The following is a 19,949-nucleotide window of genomic DNA, read 5'->3' as shown; positions in this document are numbered from 1 at the left end:
TAAATCACCCCAGCCAGTTACATAATCCCCTACTTGACTGCTGTTTCTATGGCACGAGGTATTCAAAATGGCCAGGTGGCAGTCTTATCTTCCTATTCAGTGCAACCACTCACGTGATCCCTGATGGAAGCATTCCTCCTTGGGAACTGACACTGCCAAATCAGCAGAGCTAAAAGTGGCAAGAAGAAGAAACAAAAAATCTGTGAGTTGGCTGTTAAGATGTCCTAGTGAGAGAAGTAGCTCCCTCTTCCACCCCTTAATTCCTGGACACATGTATTCTATCTATGGGGGAAGCAGCATCATATAATGGTCTCTGTTTTAAAGCATATATTGCATCCTTTTAGATAGAACTTCATCCTTTCAGGGTGTTGTCACCCAGGGGATTCCTGATTTTTCATTAAGTCTATCCACCTTTCAATTGTATCAAGCACTTTTGAGTGATGGGTTATGTGATAAGACCAGTACTGAACTTCCTTTGATGTGAAATTAATTGTACAATAGAAAACAATGCTATGTGGAATACCATAATGAAGTATGTGGCATTCTGTGAGTCCACATATGGTGATGCTGGTATAAGCATTATGGATAGAGAAGATAATCCATACCCTGACTATGCGTCTATTATGATGAGGACAAATATCTGCCTCCTTGCCATAATACGGATGTTTGTGTCCCATCCCCCCCACCAAATTCATATGTTGAAATCTTAATCCCCAAGGTAATAATATTAAGAGGAGAAGTTTTTTGGGAGGTGATTAAGTCATGAGGGTTGAGCCCTAATGAATGGGAATAGTGTCCATATAAAAGAGACACAAGAAAGTCCCCTTGTTCCCTTTACCATGTGAGGACTCAGTGAGAAGGTACCATGTTTGAACCAGGAAGCAGGATCTCACCAGACACTGAATCTGCCAGCATCTTATTCTTGTACTTCCCAGCCTCCAGAACTATGAGAAATATTTTTTGTTCTATATAAACTACCTCGTTTATTGTATTTTGTTATAGCAGCCTCAATGGACTGTGACACACATCCACAATGGAAGAGGTCCAATGTAACTGTCCTGCCACCAAGTTGCTGGCAGGTTTGCCCAGGGAACGTTGCCATATCTGGAGCATAGTGTTGTTCTTTGCTATTTGTCAAGGTAGGACTTCACCAGTAATGGTAGCCAGATCAGCCTTCATTATGGAAAGTCCATGTTTCTGTGTCCATAAGACCACTGGGCAAGAGGTGAGACAGATGGACAATTAGATTGATTGTCATGCACAGGAAATATCCCCAGTGAAAAGTAGTAGTCTTACTTAGACTACTGGGATTATGGGATAACAGAGCACACTCCAATGTACTATATGGTGCCTACAAAATCCAAAACTTGCCCACCAATCACTGAGCTTCTTTTTTCCAATGATGTAACAGGTACAGACAACACATACAGTGAAGCATAGATGGGTATATCCATCCTGCCACAGTACATTGTTTCGTGCGCATCCGTGTGCAGAGACCACCAAACAGGCTTTGTGTGAGCAACATGGCTGTTTATTTCACCTGGGTGCAGGTGGGCTGAGTCCGAAAAGAGAGTCAGCAAAGGGTGGTGGATTATCATTAGTTCTTATAGGTTTTGGGATAGGCGGTGGAGTTGGAGCAATGTTTTGGGGGCAGGGGATGGATCTCGCAAAGTACATTCTCAGGGGTAGGGAGAATTACAAAGAACCTTCTTAGGGGTGGGGGAGATTACAAAGTACCTTCTTAAGGGTAGGGGAGATTACAAAGTACGTTGATCAGTTAGAGTGGGGCAGAAACAAATCACAATGGTGGAATGTCGTCAGTTAAGGCTATTTTTACTTCTTTTGTGGATCTTCAGTTACTTCAGGCCATCTGGATGTATATGTGCAAGTCACAGGGGATGCAATGGCTTGGCTTGGGCTCAGAGGCCTGACACATTGACATACAAGAGAAGAGCTGAAATGTATGATATAGAACTATACACACCAACGTAGGTAAATTTCACAATTATAATAGTTGAGTGGGAAAAAAGGTAGCATAAAAGTATGTACCAAATAGTAAGAAAAACATGTCAAGCTGTGTGTGTGTGTGTGTGTGTGTGTGTGTGTGTGTACATATATTGGATACACATACACATAGATAGCAAAGGTATCCAAAAGGCAGCAGGATGTTGAAGTGGAACTCTATTTAGTCTCAGACTTAGTTAATGCTTCCAAAATTGGTACCAAGTGCTTCACATCTTGCAAGGAGTTGCCTGACTATCAGTGGAGGACTGGTAAAGAAGGCAATCACAAACAATCACTGCTCACCCATGTGTGAGTATGTACTCACATTAGAGAATCTGGGTGACTTGGAGAGCAGAGAGGCCCACTTAACAGAGGTTGAATAGTGTCCTCAGCTTACAGGAAGAAAATGCTCTTCACCTCAAACTTCCTGGAGTGATGGCGCTTCACAGGGGCCACAAGAAGGGCTTGAATCAGCTTCTCAAAAGATAGAATCACAAAGAAGCTTAAAAAGGAAGTAGGATAGCAGAAAGAGAGGAGAGGAGAGAAAGGGGAGAGAGGAAGAGAAGGGGAGAGAGAGAGAGAAATAGTATTTGGTTTGGTCTGGAGTATTCTAAAGGAAGTTTTCTCAAGAGATCTGTGTGGAGGCCTTATGTCAGGGAACTGTAAGGACTTGAGACCTAGTGATTTAGTCCCTGAACAGCCATTAAGGCACTCACTGAAGAAAACAAAATCAGATTTAAACAGCTGCTAAACTCCATCCAGATAAGGGAGATGTTTACTGACCTGGAACTCTTGCCTTTCCCCCTATTCAACAGACCCTGGTGGACCAGTATTTGCAAAAGGGGAGGAGTGCAGATGATGTCTGAGTACAAGTGGAAGGGTCACTGCCCTTTCCCACTGCAGGCTGCAGCCTGGACCCAGCCTGAGCTGGGGGAAGCGAGAAGCTTTGATATGGGAAGATTAGAGTTGTGATGATTATCTTGGACAGGGTGTACAAATTACTGAACACTGACCAAGTGGAATACTAAGTTCACAAAAGACATCATGTCCTTATCTAGCAGTGATCACAAAATGTGTAGGGCTAACTCTAGGATTGATAATAGGGAGCAGAGATGAAAGAACCCAGCAGAATGGACGTGACTTGGACATTGGGAGGGGTTATGGGACAAAATAATTTGAATTCGGCCTCTACTTATTTTACACAACAGGCATACAGACATGAGAATGACAAATCCAAAATTCAGAATCGAGCTTACGTGAGGGACAAATGAAGTCCTTTAGTTTAAAGTTGCATTTTCTTTGCTGGGAGGTGAGTAAACAGGCATTTCCTCTACTGTTACCTATACATTTCTGTATTGCTGCTCTACTTCCCCAACACTGTGGTTTTTCCAAAATATCACTTTTGTCCAATAACTCTTTTTATGGCAACTGAAGATGGTAGCTGAGCTCAGGCCCGTGTAATCTACCAGTCTTACCATCACCCAGAAGCATCTGGCCTTATACAGTGCTGGAATGGCCTGTTGAAAAGTCAGTTGTAGCATTATGTAGGAAGCAGAAACCTGCAAGGTTGGCGGGCTGTCCTACAGGATATGGCTCTAGTTCTGGACCTGTAAGCAACTTATAGTGCCATTCTCCATTGCCAGGATGGGATAGAGAATGACTGTCCCCACTCTTATTCCCCAAAAATGATTCACAGATTTTCCCCCTTCCTTCTCTCCAAAAATAGGACTTGGATAGTTTAGAGGCTAAAATATGTGAGCTAAGATGCCTCTTCCTTGGAAAATATCCACAGTTCCATTATCTTGGAAACGGACATTGACTCCTTGTTCCCTGTCCATTTTCAAGTCTTTGGATAACAAAAGTTGGGGTTGAGAAGGGGTCACTGTCCTGAATGGGTGAGTGATCCAGATGACCAAGGGGAGTTTGGATTGCTCTTTCCTAATGTGAGAAAGATGACGAGTTCTGTACCCGAGGGGATTCACTGGGGCACCACCTAGCACTTCCGTGTCGAGGTGTAATGTTCCATGGAAAACTGATGCAATTCCATAATGGTATCACTTCCAAAAATTCATATCTTTCGGCAACAAATTCCTAGGTTATTCCACCAGGTACACATCCACCAACATTTCCAGGTGCTGATAGAGTATAAGAAATTAGTTTCATAGGGAGATAAGATTTCTTTTCCTTCACCCATTCCATGAGAATGTGTAGGAAACTTTCCTGTAACCACTAAAGTTACAATTTAGGATCCGTGTGGTATTATAATCAAATCGACCTCATACCGTGTGTTATGCAAGGGTATTTTTTCCTCTGATCAAAGCAACAGTGGATGCTGGCTGTGGAAAAAAAAGTGGTGAATTGGTTAGATTATTCTCAGTTTGTTCAACCAGATATATGCTTCTCTACAAGGCTCTGTGTTGCAGAAGGCTGATACCATGGACCACATCACTTTGGCTTCCTTGCTCTCTGGTTAGTAGATGATTTGAGCAATGAGCGGCAGCAATCAGAAATGAAAGAGTAGAAGAATAGTGTCTCCTGACACCGTGTGCGCACTCTCCACTCAGCCTCTAATCCCTGGCAATCAGCTGTGTCCGGATTTCCCCCGAGAAGGCTACTTATGGCCTCCACTAAGATTTCCTGAGAAAAATCTCTTTAGGAGAATCTGGCCAAATCTCATCCCTCTCCTGCAGCCACTCCCCTTCTAAAATTTATTTGTGAGTCTGACTTCTGGGGACACAAGTCAAGCCCATTAAGGATATGCTGAGTAGCTACAACCTTCCAGTAAATTTGAAGTGTAGGGTATTTTCCTCTTGAGAACTCAGCACACTATGCAACCCCTGTGAAGTGGGCTTCCTGGTCTCCAACTCACCCAGACTTCCAGTGTGAGTAGACACCCGCAGGTGGGTGAGTGGTCAGAGGTCACATGATTGTGATTGACTTCTTTACCAGGCCTGCATTGTTAGGCAACTCCTTGCAAGATGGGAAATAGTTGGTATCAACTGTTTTGGGGCACTAGCCAAGTCTGAGACTGGACAGAGCTTCACTTGAATGTGCTGCTGCTCTAGTTTGGATAACTTTACCGTCTATGTATATATCCAAGTACTGCTTGGCACAATTGAGTAACTATTTGGTACATAATTCTGTGCTACTTGTTTTCTCACTCAGTATAATAGTGAGATTTATCTGCATGTAACTCTGTATCCTAAATTCTGTCTCTTCTGTTGCGTGGTCATGGAGTGTAGGAGGTTGACTGTTATCAGCCTCTGCTCCTGTGGGTTTGGCTCCTTCTTGCCCTACCTGCTGCTTTTTCAGCCTCCGTTCCCCACCTTTTCTCCACCTCACAGCCACTGTTCAATGCTGGACTGCAGGTAAATCGTCACTGATGCAGGATTGTCCAGGCAGCATTCCCCGCAAAAGTACACCCGGGAGGCCCCTCTACCTGGCAACCTCTAACCCCTCCCCTCCATTCTACAGCCAGCTGCATCCTCTGAGGAGAGGCTGGTGGCTCCTTTTTGGCAATGCTGAATCAGAGCAGGGACAGAGAAGGCAACAGGGACAGAGGGGAGGGTGAAAAGGACATAGAGGGGTTAAATTTTCTACCCCATAAAAAATCTGAGCCAGGTGCGGTGGCTCACGCCTGTAATCACAGCACTTTGGGAGGCCGAGGTGAGCGGATCACGAGGTCAGGAGTTCGAGACCAGCCTGGCCAACATAGTGAAACCCCGTCTCTAATAAAAATATCAAATAAATTAGCCGGGCGTGGTGGCAGGTACCTGTAATCCCAGCTACTTGGGAGGCTGAGGCAGGAGAATCACTTGAACCCGGGAGGCGGAAGTTGCAGTGAGCTGCGATCGTGCCATTGTACTCTAGTCTGGGCGACAGTGTGAAACTGAGTCTCAAAAAAAAAAAAATTCTGGAGGAGACCTGACTAAGGGGCAAGAGAATAATAAGCCTAAGCCTTAGATGTAGGGGAGGGGACACAGGAGGGGCCTTGGGGAATGCTGGACAGGTTGTGAGAACACAGGGAATTGGAGAGGAGAGGAAGTGGGGACAGAAGGGCTGCTCACAGGCTTATTTTGCATCTTTAAAGGACATTAAAGGACAAGAGAGATGCTTAGAATTTGTGATGGCTTTTGTAAAGTAAAAATAAAATCCTAAGCCTTCACCAACAAAATTGACCCTCCTTTGGCCAAGGGGACCCTAGAAGAACCTTAGAACTGAGTTCCTGGTCATGAGCAGATTGCAGGTCAGACAAGCCTCATTATAGTCCCTCTCTTTCATGGTTTAGACACAACTCATCAGCATTAATGCTCAAATAGACATCATAATAAGGACAGAACAGACTTTTTGAGGCAATAAGATACAAAATTATAAACAGGATTCAAGGATGTCAGGCAAGGGTTAAGTCATGCACCCTTACACTGAAAGAATAAAGTATATTCCCACTGCCACAAGCTTTTCTTTTTCTCTAGCAGTTAAACAAGCACTGACCTAGAGATAAGCAATATTGAAACAATTGCAACTCACTTATTGCCAGATGCTTACTAACTGACCCTCACTCTCCTGTACCATAGCCATAACTACAGCTTTCACTGGGCAATCGATTGATTGCAGTAACTATCTCCTAATAAGAAACCACGGACCATGGACTGGCTCTGGCTGGATTATGGATTGTGCACTTGTGTTCCCATGTGCCCTGAAAGATCTGTTCTCGTATAGGGCCTAAATATAATACAGTTAAATGTAGGCCGGGCGCGGTGGCTCACGCCTGTAATCCCAGCACTTTGGGAGGCCGAGGCGGGCGGATCACGAGGTCAGGAGATCGAGACCATCCTGGCTAACACGGTGAAACCCCGTCTCTACTAAAAATACAAAAAATTAGCCGGGCGAGGTGGCAGGCGCCTGTAGTCCCAGCTACGCGGGAGGCTGAGGCAGGAGAATGGCGTGAACCCCGGGGGGCGGAGCCTGCAGTGAGCCGAGATCGCGCCACTGCACTCCAGCCTGGGTGAAAGAGCGACACTCCGTCTCAAAAAAAAAAAAAAATAAAAATAAATAAATAAATAAATAAAATAAATAAATAAATGTTACACCTGCACCCCAAGGTGAACATGAGTGGTATGTTACAGGGATGTTTCTTGAAAACGAATGTGTCAGATCCTCCTTATGAATATTCATAGCTCCTCCTCTAACTTGTAGAATTTGTATGTTCAGCCAACCCATTCAGCATAAAGCTCCTGCCCCAACCCTTCCTCCTTCCAAGTGCCGGTCTATGGTCTTGGCCAGAGGCACACTTCCCAGCCTGTGGCATGGCTACTGTGTAGGCTGCAACCCTTTCTAAGAAATAGAGTTTCCTTGTCTCCTTTTATAAATTTATACATTGTGATTTTACATAAGTTAACACTTTTGTGGTTCACCTTATGTAAGTTTCATCTTACTCTTAACTTGGGCTTGCAAATATCCACCATGGTTCTGACCTCTTTGCTCTCCCTGTCCCCACTTCACCTTTAGCTCTCACTTCTTAGTGACCAATTGCCCATATAATTCCCATTTCAGGTTTCTTGGAGTGAGTATCTGACTTGCTCAGCACATTCCTTGGGGACAGAGCTTTTTGAATGGGAGCCATCTCACATGTCTTGTTAGACTATTGGGTGGCTTCCCTTCGGGAAAATTAACTCTCTTTGATTAGCTGTGGCCTGAAGTTTTGTTTGACATGCCAAAAAAAAAAAAGCCACCAGGACATTCTACTTTCCTGGGGACAATGAGCAGGGCAATTGCCTCTAATAGGCTCTGTGGACATGATATCTGCAATGTTAAAGCATACCCCATACTCCCAACCCAGCTGTTGGTCTGCTCTTAAACAATGTCTTTTCACTAGGACAAGCATTAGGTTTTAGAGGGGAACACCAGGGCAGTCTCTCCAAAATGGCTAGGGAGAAGAGTCTTTGCTCTTTGAATGCCAAGTACTACATCATTACGACTTCACAGTGTTTTTCAGATTGATGGTGGGGGAGATCTGGTGTGCAGCATGATCTCACTCTCTGCTCCGTGTCTGAGCACCCCTGCACTGTGCGGTAGGATGAACAAAAGCCCCTTCCAGTGTAACCCAAGTAAGCCCTGTCAGCAAACACACATCCAACCCAAACGAGTGAAACGACAGACTCTGTTTTAATGGCTCAAACATGGGAGGAGTTTATTGTTCTAATTATAATTAATGTCTCAAAATTCTGGGCAGGCCTCAGCACATAAGCCACATGACTTTTTGTCCAAGGCCATGTCCACCCTGGAGTTGCTTTATGACAGCATCCACACCCATCTTGACAGGTCAATGTCACTTCTGTGCCTGCCCAGTTGTCTGTTGATTAAAAAGATCAGCACATTTTCGGTGGGCGTCTTGCATTTGAAGGACTTGTCAGACTTCTTGATGTTCAGTGCAAGCTTGTTGGGACTGGCTTTAGAGAGTTCTTTATCCATGACGCAGCTGCTCCAAACAACCTCAGGAAGACAGCTCAACTAAGAAAGCCTGAAAAAGATGATAAATTCCAGGTAATCAAGTGGACCTGAGACCTCTTCTTCACTGCCACACACCCACACAGCCACATATCACGCACAAACACACACACACACACACACACACACACACACTTGGCTAACAGCAGTAGTCACAGGCGATTGCTTTGGGCCATCATCTGATTTGAAATGCCAATCATATCATTTATTCAATCTGTCTCACACATGAGGCTGTATAGGAGCCTGACGGGACCTGGAATGTTAAGGACACACTGTTGCATCAATCCGATCTTCATTCTGACACACACAGACTTGTTAAATTGCACTCAAAGCACTAGCTTAAACTCAAGTGTTAATGTAATTCTTGTATCCACACCAATTTTAACACAATTTTATGTTGCTCTTTTGCAGAGCTGCCTTCTTCTCACCTGTCTCCTTTGAATATCATTGGTGAAGCAGTTACAGCTCTTACTCCAACCCGCTGTGTAAGAAATAAACTGTACATTCTCAAGCGATACCTAGTTTCTGTTTCTAAGGCCCATCCTGCTGAGTTTCCATCCGGGGAATGTAATCTCAGTGATTTAAAGATTGTACTCACCTCTGATACCTGACCCTGTCTCACCCTCAAAAATGCTGTGTGGTATTTTATTTGAATCTGGCACAATGCCAAGGCCAGGGGTGGATGCCAACTGTGTTCTCAATTTTGGGCTCCCAAGAGAGATTAAAGGACTTGCCCAAGGTTACAGAGAGGTGAGACTGGAACTGAGAAAGCCTGTATCTGAAGCCTTGTGCTCCTACCCACTCTTCTATAGTGTCTCTGTATCAGTTTGAACAAATGACTCTCCCATACCCTCCCCTGATCACCAAACAGGGTTGGGGTTTATCAGATAGGTTAGTTAGGTAATGGCACAAAAGGATGCTCTATGATCTTAGTATATCAGGATATTTTACCTGTCAGGCCACTCAGATTGCTTTTTAAGAAAGATCTGGACCAGAGGGTAAACAGTAAGAGGAAACATGCTTTGGCACTCTCTCTCTTTCCCTGAGTCCCAGGGCCTTATTGGTTCAGTACAAAGTGAAGTCATGGTTACTATGGTGACTCACAATTGCCCTCAGAACCTAGTGCCAACAGTATGCAAGATTCAAACACTGGCCACCATCACCTGGCTTCCTTCGGGTTCAGGACTCAATAGGGTGAGGGAATTTGCTGGGTGAGGAAGCAGGTATATCCTGTGGCTGGGCGCCATCTGCGTCTCTTCCCTGGATGAAACACTCAGCTATCCTGGCCTCAGAGCTTCTTCCTGGCTTGTGCAAAATTCCTTCATTAAAATTTCTTCTTTGTGTAGATAAACAGCACCCACTGCATCTTGCCAGGTTCCCTGGGTAGTGATCAGCAACTTTGTCTGCCATGCTCCAATCAGGGAATTAGTCTAAGGTCGAATTTCCCACTTACTTGTCAATCTCTGCATCCTGCCTTGGTCATGACTCTGCAATTACTCCTTCTATAATATATAATTCATGTAAGTGGAGTGTTTGTTTAGTCACAGAAATTAAACACTGCAATTTGACACTGCTGTGTCTCACACACCTAACCCCCTCCCAAAGCTCAGTGCAGTGGAGCTCCACACTTTTATTATGTGAACCCAGGATGCAGGTGGGCTTTTAATGCTTCGGAAAATCTTATGCTAAAACTGGTCCAGTTCCTTGAGACACACTCATATGTCTCAAGCCATAGTCCCTTCCAAGTCTCTGATCTAGGATAACTATATTGTTGCCATTAAAGTGTGACCAATGTGAGTATTGTCTAGATTCAGGACATGATTTTCCAGGCTGTCCAAGTGTATTAGTCAGGGTTCTCTTAGAGGGACAGAACTAATAGGATATATTATATATATATATATATTATATATATATATAATATGAGTTTATTAAGTATTAACTTACACGATCACAAGGTCCCACAATAGGCTGTCTGCAAGCTGAGGAGCAAGGAGAGTCAGTCTGAGTCCCAAAATTGAAGAACTTGGAGTCCGATGTTGGAGGGCAGGAAGCATCCAGCAGGGGAGAAAGATGTAGACTAGGAGGCCAGGCCCGTCTCAACCGTTCACATTTCTCTGCCTGATTTATATTTGCTGGCAGCTGATTAGATTTCACTCACCAGATTAAGGGTGGGTCTGCCTTCCCCAGCCCACTTATTCAAATGCTAATCTCCTTTGGCAGCACCCTGTAGACACACCTAGGATCAACACCCTGTATCCTTTAATCCAATCAAGTTGACACTCAGTATTAACCATCACAAGTCCGCCCCTTGTCAACTTGAACCCATACACATCTCCTGGGAGCACACATAATCTTCAAATAAAGACAATAATGAGGTCATAATTATGTCTAACATAATACAACTATCCTTCGTACAACTGGAAACGCACCAATCCCCAACCCAAATATCATTACATAAAGTTAACAATAGTAAATGCTGATATAAAGTCAATAAATCTTATATCACATGATAAAGGAAAAGGAAATAAAATAAAGATATTTACTTAGTAAAAGTGTATACATGCACAAACATGTTTTTAACAAAAGGAGAAAATAATCATGACAACTATAGTTCTCATTTCTGCAGCTGGTCACGTGGTCATAGCTGGTATTGATGACTACCTTCTTCTGCTACCCATTCTCTATTCCCTTTGCCTTCAGCAAGCACCTCCGCAGGTCGTGGTTATTTTCCTGGTGGAGTGACTGAAATCTTCATTCCTGAAGGGTCTGGGTCATTTGTAGTCCTGCCTAGATTGAGCTGTTGTAGTTTCCCATTGGCCTTAATCACAGGGCATGGTAATACTAAGAGAAGCCCTAATGGATCTCCTGTATTCCATGTGTACACTTTTTTTTTTCGAGACAGTCTTGCTCAGTCACCCAAGCTGGAGTGCAGTGGCACAATCTCGACTCACTGCAACCTCTGCCTCCCGGGTTCAAGCAATTCTCCTGCCTCAGCCTCCTGAGTAGCTGGGATTACAGGTGCGTGCCACCACGCCTGGCTAATTTTTGTATTTTTAGTAGAGACAGGGTTTTACCATGCTGGCCAGGCTGGTCTCGAACTCCTGACCTCAAGTGTTCCACCCGCCTCAGCCTCCCAAAGTGCTGGGATTACAGGCATAAACCACCGTGCCCAGCCCATGTGTACTCTTTCTTATCTCCGTTGTGGAGTTGTAGGCTGATTTCATCTTGATAGTCTGGGTCAGTCACCCCAGTCAACACTATAACTTCCTTCTTAGCCTGTTGACTTAAAGGTAGGAGGAGCCCAAAGTGTCCAGGTGGCAACCTTAACTTCCACTCTAATGGAATCGTTGTGTCTCCTAGTGGCGGCATTCCTCCCTCTGGAACTAAGACCTCTAGGCCAGCAGAATGTAATGTCATGGGAACAGGAAGCAAAAATTTTGCTCTCATTATCACATTCTTTTTCTTTTGAGACGAAGTTTTGCTCTTGTTGCCCAGGCTGGAGTGCAATGGCATAATATCAGCTCACTGTAACCTCCACCTCCCGGGATTGTGTGATTCTCCTACCTCAGCCTCCCAAGTAGCTAGGATCACAGGCGCCTACCACCATGCCCAGCTAATTTTTTGTATTTTTAATAGAGACAGGGTTTCACCATTTTGGCCAGGGTGGTCTTGAACTCCTGATCTCAGGTGATCAGCCCGCCTCGCCCTCCCAAAGTGCTGGGATTACAGGTGTGAGCCACTGCGCCCAGCCACATTATCACTTTCATCACCAGGAGGGCAGGAAGCATCCAGCACAGGAAAAAGACGTAGACTGGGAGGCTACGCCTGTCTCTACCTTTCACTTTTCTCTGCCTGCTTTATATTCGCTGGCAGCTGATTAGATTGTGGCCACCAGATTAAGGGTAGGTCTGCCCATTTACTCAAATTCTAATCTCCTTTGGTAACACCCCACAGACACACCCAAGGTCAACACCCTGCATCCTTCAATCCAATCAAGTTGACACTCAGTATTAACCATCACACAGAGGGACAACAGTAAGGACAGGGCTTTGTGTTTTTTGTAATGGGGTTCTCATGAGGAACTAAAATGACTATTATGAGGAGACGTGGCTTGCCTACACACTGGCTGCCCACTCAATCTTATGTAAGAACTGAGGAAATTGAGGTTCCTGTAAAGGGACTCAGCACACTCCCTTTCTTGAGTGACAGGGAAGGAAGGCTCAGTCTTCCCAGTTTTCTTCTACCCCATGTAGAATCATGTAAAGACCATGAGGCCATGTTCAGTGTCCTAAACAATTTGAAGAGGGAAGAGAACTTATAGGTATAGAATATTTTATTAAGAAAGAAATTGGAAAACTGTTTTTCTTTTAAGGAACTGACATCCTAGAAAACCAAGGCAATCACCTAGGAAGTAGGCCAGGAGAGGCTGACTGACAGAATCTAAAAGCATAAAAATTTGCATTGTAGGCCAGGCACAGTGGCTTATGCCTATAATCCCAGCACTTTGGAAGGCTGAGTGGGGTAAATCGCTTGAGCCCAGGAGTTCAAGAACATCCTGGGCAGCATAAGGTGATCATCCCATCTCTACGACAAAAATAAATAAATGAAAAATTTACATAGTCTTCCAATAAATAGGGAATATAATAGAAATAAAATAACTTACATTCATCACAATCGTCATGAAACACCTAGAAAAATGATGAAGACACATATAAGGAAAACACACATGCAACTTTTTATGAGCTTCCAGTTTGAATATTCAAATAAGATTTTAAAATACTACATTTTTCTGAAAATGAAGATCAATTTTTTTTTCAAATGTTTATTTTATGTACAAAGAACTATCATGGTTTTTCATTGAGTAGATGCCTTGGATAATCCTTTGAAGGAAGATCATTTAGTCCAACTTAATGAAACCGATATCCTTCGTGTACTGACGGAAACACTGGCGGCACATATTGACAACATATTTCCGGATCAGACCATGCCGGTTTGAACAGACGCGACAAGAGCGAGAACCCTGGCCGAATTTACGCGGGTGGCTCCGGTACAGCTGCTGATGACCCATCTTGCTCTCAGCAGTGCAACGAGGTAAAAGTGAAGATCAATTTTTGCAATGGCATCAATTCTCCTCTAAATAAATCAGTAAATCCAGTGCAATCCTAATCATAAGTCGCAGCAGAATTTTCAGTGTTTGTGTAACTGGAAGACCAGATGAAATTATACTGCAAAAAATGTGAAGGATTATGTAAAAGGAGGAGCTTGTCATTCTGGACTTGAAACTTACTCTGTAGGATTAGTAAATGAAACAGGAATTGATAGACATGTCCACGGACCAACATAGAGATTCTAGAAATATATTCATGCAAAGCCGACTCTTTTGGTCAAGCGCGTGTGCGTGCGTGTGTGTGTGTGTGTGTGTGTGTGTTAGGGAGGGGAAATGCGGAGGGGTTTCAAGGACTACTTGGTGCTTCTCCTTCAGGTAATTCTGGATTCCATCAACTTTCACAGGTGTCTTTTCTGTGCTGTCTTCCTGAAGCCGTCTGTGGAGTCTAGCAGTCATGGCTCAGGGACACTCTGAAGTAGGTCCCAGCACATCTGCACGGAGCATCAGGAGGAAGGCAAATGAATACTTAAGACCCAGCCTGGCCGCTAAATCCGTGCTGAGCATTTTACTCAGTAGACAGCTTGGGAATCACAAAAATGACACGGATCTGACAGAGTCACTGTGGACGCTGGCACAAGCCACACCAGGCTGGAGCTGGCCTTTGCCAACACACCATGCCATCAACTCACCTCTGCCCTCCGGCGAGGATGGAAAATCCAAGAAAACAGTGTGGATCAATAAATCCTTCCCCTGATGCAACCATTACAAATGGAAGCTGTGTTGCTTTTGGTTGGACGTGGCTTTTGTTCATGTGGTTTCTTGACTTCTGAGCCATCTCTGGGCTACCAGAGGTCACAAGCCGATGAACTCTATCTACTCCCTCTTGAAAGGGTGTTTACTAATGTTGCAGAGTCTGGAGGTGCTGGAGTAAACAGGGGCCCTGTTTAGAGAAGCTGGAAGGGAGGCTGAGTGGACACGTGGAGAGGCCCTGCAGCCCTAAATTTCTATTGGGAGGGGGCTTTAAGGAGCCCACTTAGAGGTCTTGATTTGTCTCCCTTGATGTTTGGAGTAGGCAGTGGTTAAAAGTTGGAATCAAAAGTGAATTTAAAATGGGAGTGGTTTGTAAAGGGGGGAGGGAATTCTCTCAAGATAAAGGGAGCTAATGAAGCAACTAGAAATGCCCCAGAAATAAAGAATTGCCTTTGAATTTTTGGTGCAAAGTAATTTTGAGCCTACATTACTTTTAGCCAGACATTCAAGTGTGAGGGTAAATTAGCATGCAAGGTGTTCAAGTGTGCTTTCCCTGGAAATAGACCCTGAGACACACTTGAGTAGAAAGTGCTTACTTGGGATGGAGTCCCAGATAGCACTGGTAGGGATGTGGGGACGTGAAACATACAAGGAAGGCAGCCAATCAAAGGTGGGGAGAACGATCTAGCAGGTTACCACTGTGGGCAATTGGGGCTAATTCCCAGGGGCACCCTGTGGGAGACTGTGTGGAAGGTATACCTCACATTCATCCCGAGTGTAGGGTGAAGAGGCTGGGGGTATTTAGCCACCAAATACCCAACCATACTTGTTAAAGCACTTCCCCCAGGGGTGATATAAATCTCTGTCACCTCCATCTTGCCTTGTTTGATGTCCAGCATGGTCCAAAGGTGAGAAAAAAAGCCCCTAAGGCAGAGAGTCATGCGTAGTAAGTAGCCCTATAGATCCAAAGGTGAGACTTAGCTCTGCAGAGCCAAGAGTCATGGGTGTTTTTAGTAACTTGCCTTGAGAATTAGAGGTGAGACCTGAGGGGATACAGGAAGAACACCACAGGAGTCTGCTATACAAGGATTTAAAAAATATACTACCATATCAATTTGGGACCTAACAGCAAACAGAATTTGAATCAGATAGTTCAAGTAGTCATACTCTAATAAAGGAACCACTTGCATATGTAGGCAGAGAGAAAATACCACATAGGCTGTTTGGATCAGCAAGAATGGGAAGTTTTTAGGAAACCTGGAATTTCAGTGGCAAGGGGAAGGAATAGTGTTATTGGCTAGCACTAAAAAACACCACTAACTAACAGTTATAATTGTAGAGTGAGAAATCTACTGCCAGAGACACAGTGACAAGTAAAGCTTGTGGTGAGGTTGGCCTCTCTCCTCCCACTCTTGGATTTCTTGCAGTTGCCTACCACTGGCCAAACCCAACTATTAGCTGAAGGCAAGGAAGCCCAGGTAATGTAGTCTACAAGCCTCAGTCTCCTAGGGCACATAGCTTGCAGAAAAGGTTACAGGATATATCTAGGTGGACAAAACAAAAATAACCAACACACTTCATCCCTATTGTCAATTGCTAAAACTCATCTACTGTTGCCATTTACTCAGATGGAAAAACACTCTTCACAACATAAGGAAGATACAAAGGCCCATCAGTCAACATATTATCATGGGGTGATGTCAAACCAATCATATCCCATCTGTAACCCAAATTATAACCTTAATAATTACCAGTACTTTTCAATAGTCATGAAAATCACAGGGAGAAAGCATTCTCACTTTTCTTCCTGTGACATCAATTCCATGTTCTCCTTAATCTATGCTGGCAGCTCAAGTTCCTGGTGAATATTTACCTGGTAGGGTGACTCAAGCATTCATTGCCAAAGGATCTGAGTCCTTGCAGGTGATGTCATCACGGAGTTGCATCAGTTTTTCATTGAACTTTAGAACTGGACTTGGGAGTGCTAAGGGATGCCCCAGTGAATCTCCTCAGCTTCAGAAGTAGTCTTCTTTTCTCCATTGTAATGCAGCAACCCAAATTCCCTTTGGTAATCTGGATGAGTCACTCACTCTTTCAGTATGGTAATTTCTTCTCAATTATCAGTTTATTTGGGGCAAGGGGATGAAAATGGACAGAGGACAATAGCTCAGTGTCAGTTTCCAATTTAATGTAACCATGGATACATTTCCTTGGAGAGTCATTCTTGATTTGAGCTTTTAAAATTCCAAACCACTAAGCCTAATTTTGGGGGGAAGAAAAAGAAGAAAATATGTAAGTAGGTTTTGGGTGTTTAAATTCTGGTCGTGGTTCTTTTTCATACATTTTCTTAAAAATGACAGGTAGGGAAATGAATCATCTGACTGAGTGCTTGTGGTTTTATGACAGTAGATGCTCTTCAGCCTCTCCAGTCAGTTGCCAAAGAATACAGTTTGGAATTTTGTTATACAAAACAATTGTTATTTAATATCCTTTTATTATTTAACTAAAATTTGGGACTGTTCTTTTTCAAAAGCTTTATTTAACTTACTCTCTTCTTTTTAATTTACAAATAAGGAAAGTATTTGGCTAAGTGCTTGTGGTTTTATGCCACTGAATATCCTCAAGCTGCCAGCAAGGCTAGTTTTGTGTTTTATTTTATAACATAAATGTATTTTTTATAACATTCTGCTGTTTAAAAATTCTTATTATTTAATAGCTTTCTTTGTCAAATAATGTGATGGTTAATTTTATGTGTCAGCTTGGCTGGGACAATGGGTGCCTAGATATTTGGTCAAACTTTATTCTGGGTGTGTCTGTGATGGTGTTTCTGGATGAGATTAACATTTGAATTAGTAGACGGAGTAAAGTAGATTGCCCTCCCTCATGTGAGTGGGCCTCATTCAATCAGTTGAAGGCCTGACTAGAATAAAAAGGCTGACCTTTCCTCAAGTAAGAAGGAATTTTTCCTGCCTTGGACTCAATCTGAAACATTGGCTTTTATGGGGCCTGAAGTCTGCCAGCCTTTAGAATGGAACTACCTGTGAACCCCAAACATCTGAGACAGGTCTCAGTTAATTTAGAAGGTTTATTTTGCCATGAGGATGTGCACCCATGACACAACCTCAGGAGGTCCTGACAACATGTGCCCAAGATGGTCAGAACACAGTTTAGTTTTATGCATTTTAGGGAGACATGAGTCATCAATCAATATATGTAAGATGAACATTGGCTTGGTATGGAAATGTGGGACAACTGGAAGCAAAGGTGGGACAACTGGAAGCAAAGGTGGGACAACTCAAAGTGGGGAGGGGAGTCCCAAAGCATAGGTAGATAAGAGTTTCTATGCTGGATTACGTTTACTGATTTGCGTATGTTGAACCAGCCTTGCATCCCAGGGATGAAGCCCACTTGATCATGGTGGATAAGCTTTTTGATGTGCTGCTGGATTCAGTTTGCAAGTATTTTATTGAGGATTTTTGCATCAATGTTCATCAAGGATGTTGGTCTAAAATTCTCTTTTTTGGTTGTGTCTCTGCCAGGCTTTGGTATCAGGATGATGCTGGCCTCATAAAATGTGTTAGGGAGGATTCCCTCTTTTTCTATTGATTGGAATAGTTTCAGAAGGAATGGTACCAGCTCCTCCTTGTACCTCTGGTAGAATTCGGCTGTGAATCCATCTGGTCCTGGACTCTTTTTGGTTGGTAAGCTATTAATTATTGCCTCAATTTCAGAGCCTGTTATTGGTTTATTCAGGGATTCAACTTCTTCCTGGTTTAGTCTTGGGAGGGTGTATGTGTCGAGGAATTTATCCATTTTTTCTAGATTTTCTAGTTTATTTGCATAGAGGTGTTTATAGTATTCTCTGATGGTAGTTTGTATTTCTGTGGGATCGGTGGTGATATCCCCTTTGTCATTTTTTATTGCGTCTATTTGATTCTTCTCTCTTTTCTTCTTTATTAGTCTTGCTAGAGGTCTATCAATTTTGTTGATCTTTTCAAAAACCAGCTCCTGGATTCATTGACTTTTTGAAGGGTTTTTTGTGTCTCTATTTCCTTCAGTTCTGCTCTGATCTTAGTTATTTCTAGCCTTCTGCTAGCTTTTGAATGTGTTTGCTCTTGCTTCTCTAGTTCTTTTAATTGTGATGTTAGGGTGTCAATTTTAGATCTTTCCTGCTTTCTCTTGTGGGCATTTAGTGCTACAAATTTCCCCTACACACTACTTTGAATGTGTCCCAGAGATTCTGGTATGTTGTGTCTTTGTTTTCATTGGTTTCAAAGAACATCTTTATTTCTGCCTTCATTTCGTTATGTACCCAGTAGTCATTCAGGAGCAGGTTGTTCAGTTTCCATGTAGTTGAGCAGTTTTGAGTGAGTTTCTTAATCCTGAGTTCTAGTTTGATTGCATTGTGGTCTGAGAGACAGTTTGTTATAATTTCTGTTTTTTTACATTTGCTAAGGAGTGCTTTACTTCCAACTATGTGGTCAATTTTGGAATAGGTGTGGTGTGGTGCTGAAAAGAATGTATATTCTGTTGATTTGGGGTGGAGAGTTCTGTAGATGTCTATTAGGTCCACTTGGTGCAGAGCTGAGTTCAATTCCTGGATATCCTTGTTAACTTTCTGTCTTGTTGATCTGTCTAATGTTGACAGTGGGGTGTTAAAGTCTCCCATTATTATTGTGTGGGAGTCTAAGAAAATGTGGCACATATACACCATGGAATACTATGCAGCCATAAAAAATGATGAGTTCATGTCCTTTGTAGGGACATGGATGAAGCTGGAAACCATCAGTCTCAGCAAACTATCACAGGACAAAAAACCAAACACCGCATGTTCTCACTCATAGGTGGGAATTGAAAAATGAGAACACATGGATACAGGAAGGGGAACATCACACACCGGGGCCTGTTGTGGCGTGGGGGGAGGGGGGAGGGACAGCATTAGAAGATATATCTAATGTTAAATGATGAGTTAATGGGTGCAGCACGCCAACACATGGCACATGTATACATATGTAACAAACCTGCACGTTGTGCACATGTACCCTAAAACTTAAAGTATAATAATAAAAAAAGAGTTTCTAATTAGCCTTTCCAAATGAAGCAATTAGATATGCATTTATCTCACTACGCAGAGGGATGACTTTGAATAGAATGGGAGGCAGGTTTGCCCTAAGCAGTTCTCAGCTTGACTTTTCCCTTCAGCTCTGTGATTTGGGGGTCCCAAGATTTATTTTCCTTTCACATATCCCATCAGCATTCCTGGGTCTCTAGCTTGCTGACTCACTCTGCAGATCTTGGGACTTGTCAGCCTGCATAATGTGTTAGGCAATTCCTTATAACATATGTAAGCAATACTATATATATATATACACACACACATATAATACTAAAAATTATATATAATATGCATCATATATTATATTAAATATATATAATAAATATCCTATATTGTGCATATACATTATGCTGTTATATATGTACATGTGTGTATACACATGTACACACATATACATATACACACATACATATATATTAGGGCATATATATATATACACACATAGATATACATATATACATATAT

At 43.0% G+C, this 19,949-nt stretch overlaps 1 protein-coding gene and 1 pseudogene across 2 annotated transcripts; both read right to left on the bottom strand.

Moving 5' to 3' along the window:
• Nucleotides 1-8,295: 8,295 nt before the first annotated feature.
• LOC105738121 (embryonic testis differentiation protein homolog A-like) lies at nucleotides 8,296-8,475 on the bottom strand. Its single transcript, XM_030806790.1, has one exon. The coding sequence runs from the start codon at nucleotides 8,473-8,475 to the stop codon at nucleotides 8,296-8,298; it is 180 nt and encodes a 59-aa protein (XP_030662650.1).
• Nucleotides 8,476-13,317: 4,842 nt separating this feature from the next.
• On the bottom strand, nucleotides 13,318-13,579 carry LOC115833261 (annotated as a pseudogene). The gene has a single exon (XR_004028695.1). The product of XR_004028695.1 is annotated as a 40S ribosomal protein S29 pseudogene (transcript).
• Between the last annotated feature and the right edge of the window lie 6,370 nt (nucleotides 13,580-19,949).

This window comes from Nomascus leucogenys, chromosome X, assembly GCF_006542625.1.
Source record: "Nomascus leucogenys isolate Asia chromosome X, Asia_NLE_v1, whole genome shotgun sequence".
NCBI lineage: Eukaryota > Metazoa > Chordata > Mammalia > Primates > Hylobatidae > Nomascus > Nomascus leucogenys.
The sequence above is the reverse complement of the archived record's forward strand: the minus strand, read 5'-3'. Positions and strand labels throughout refer to the sequence as shown.

Excerpts from the sequence above, each read along its gene's own strand:
- LOC105738121 (XM_030806790.1), bottom strand. The coding sequence starts at position 8,475 with ATGGATAAAGAACTCTCTAAAGCCAGTCCCAACAAGCTTGCACTGAAC.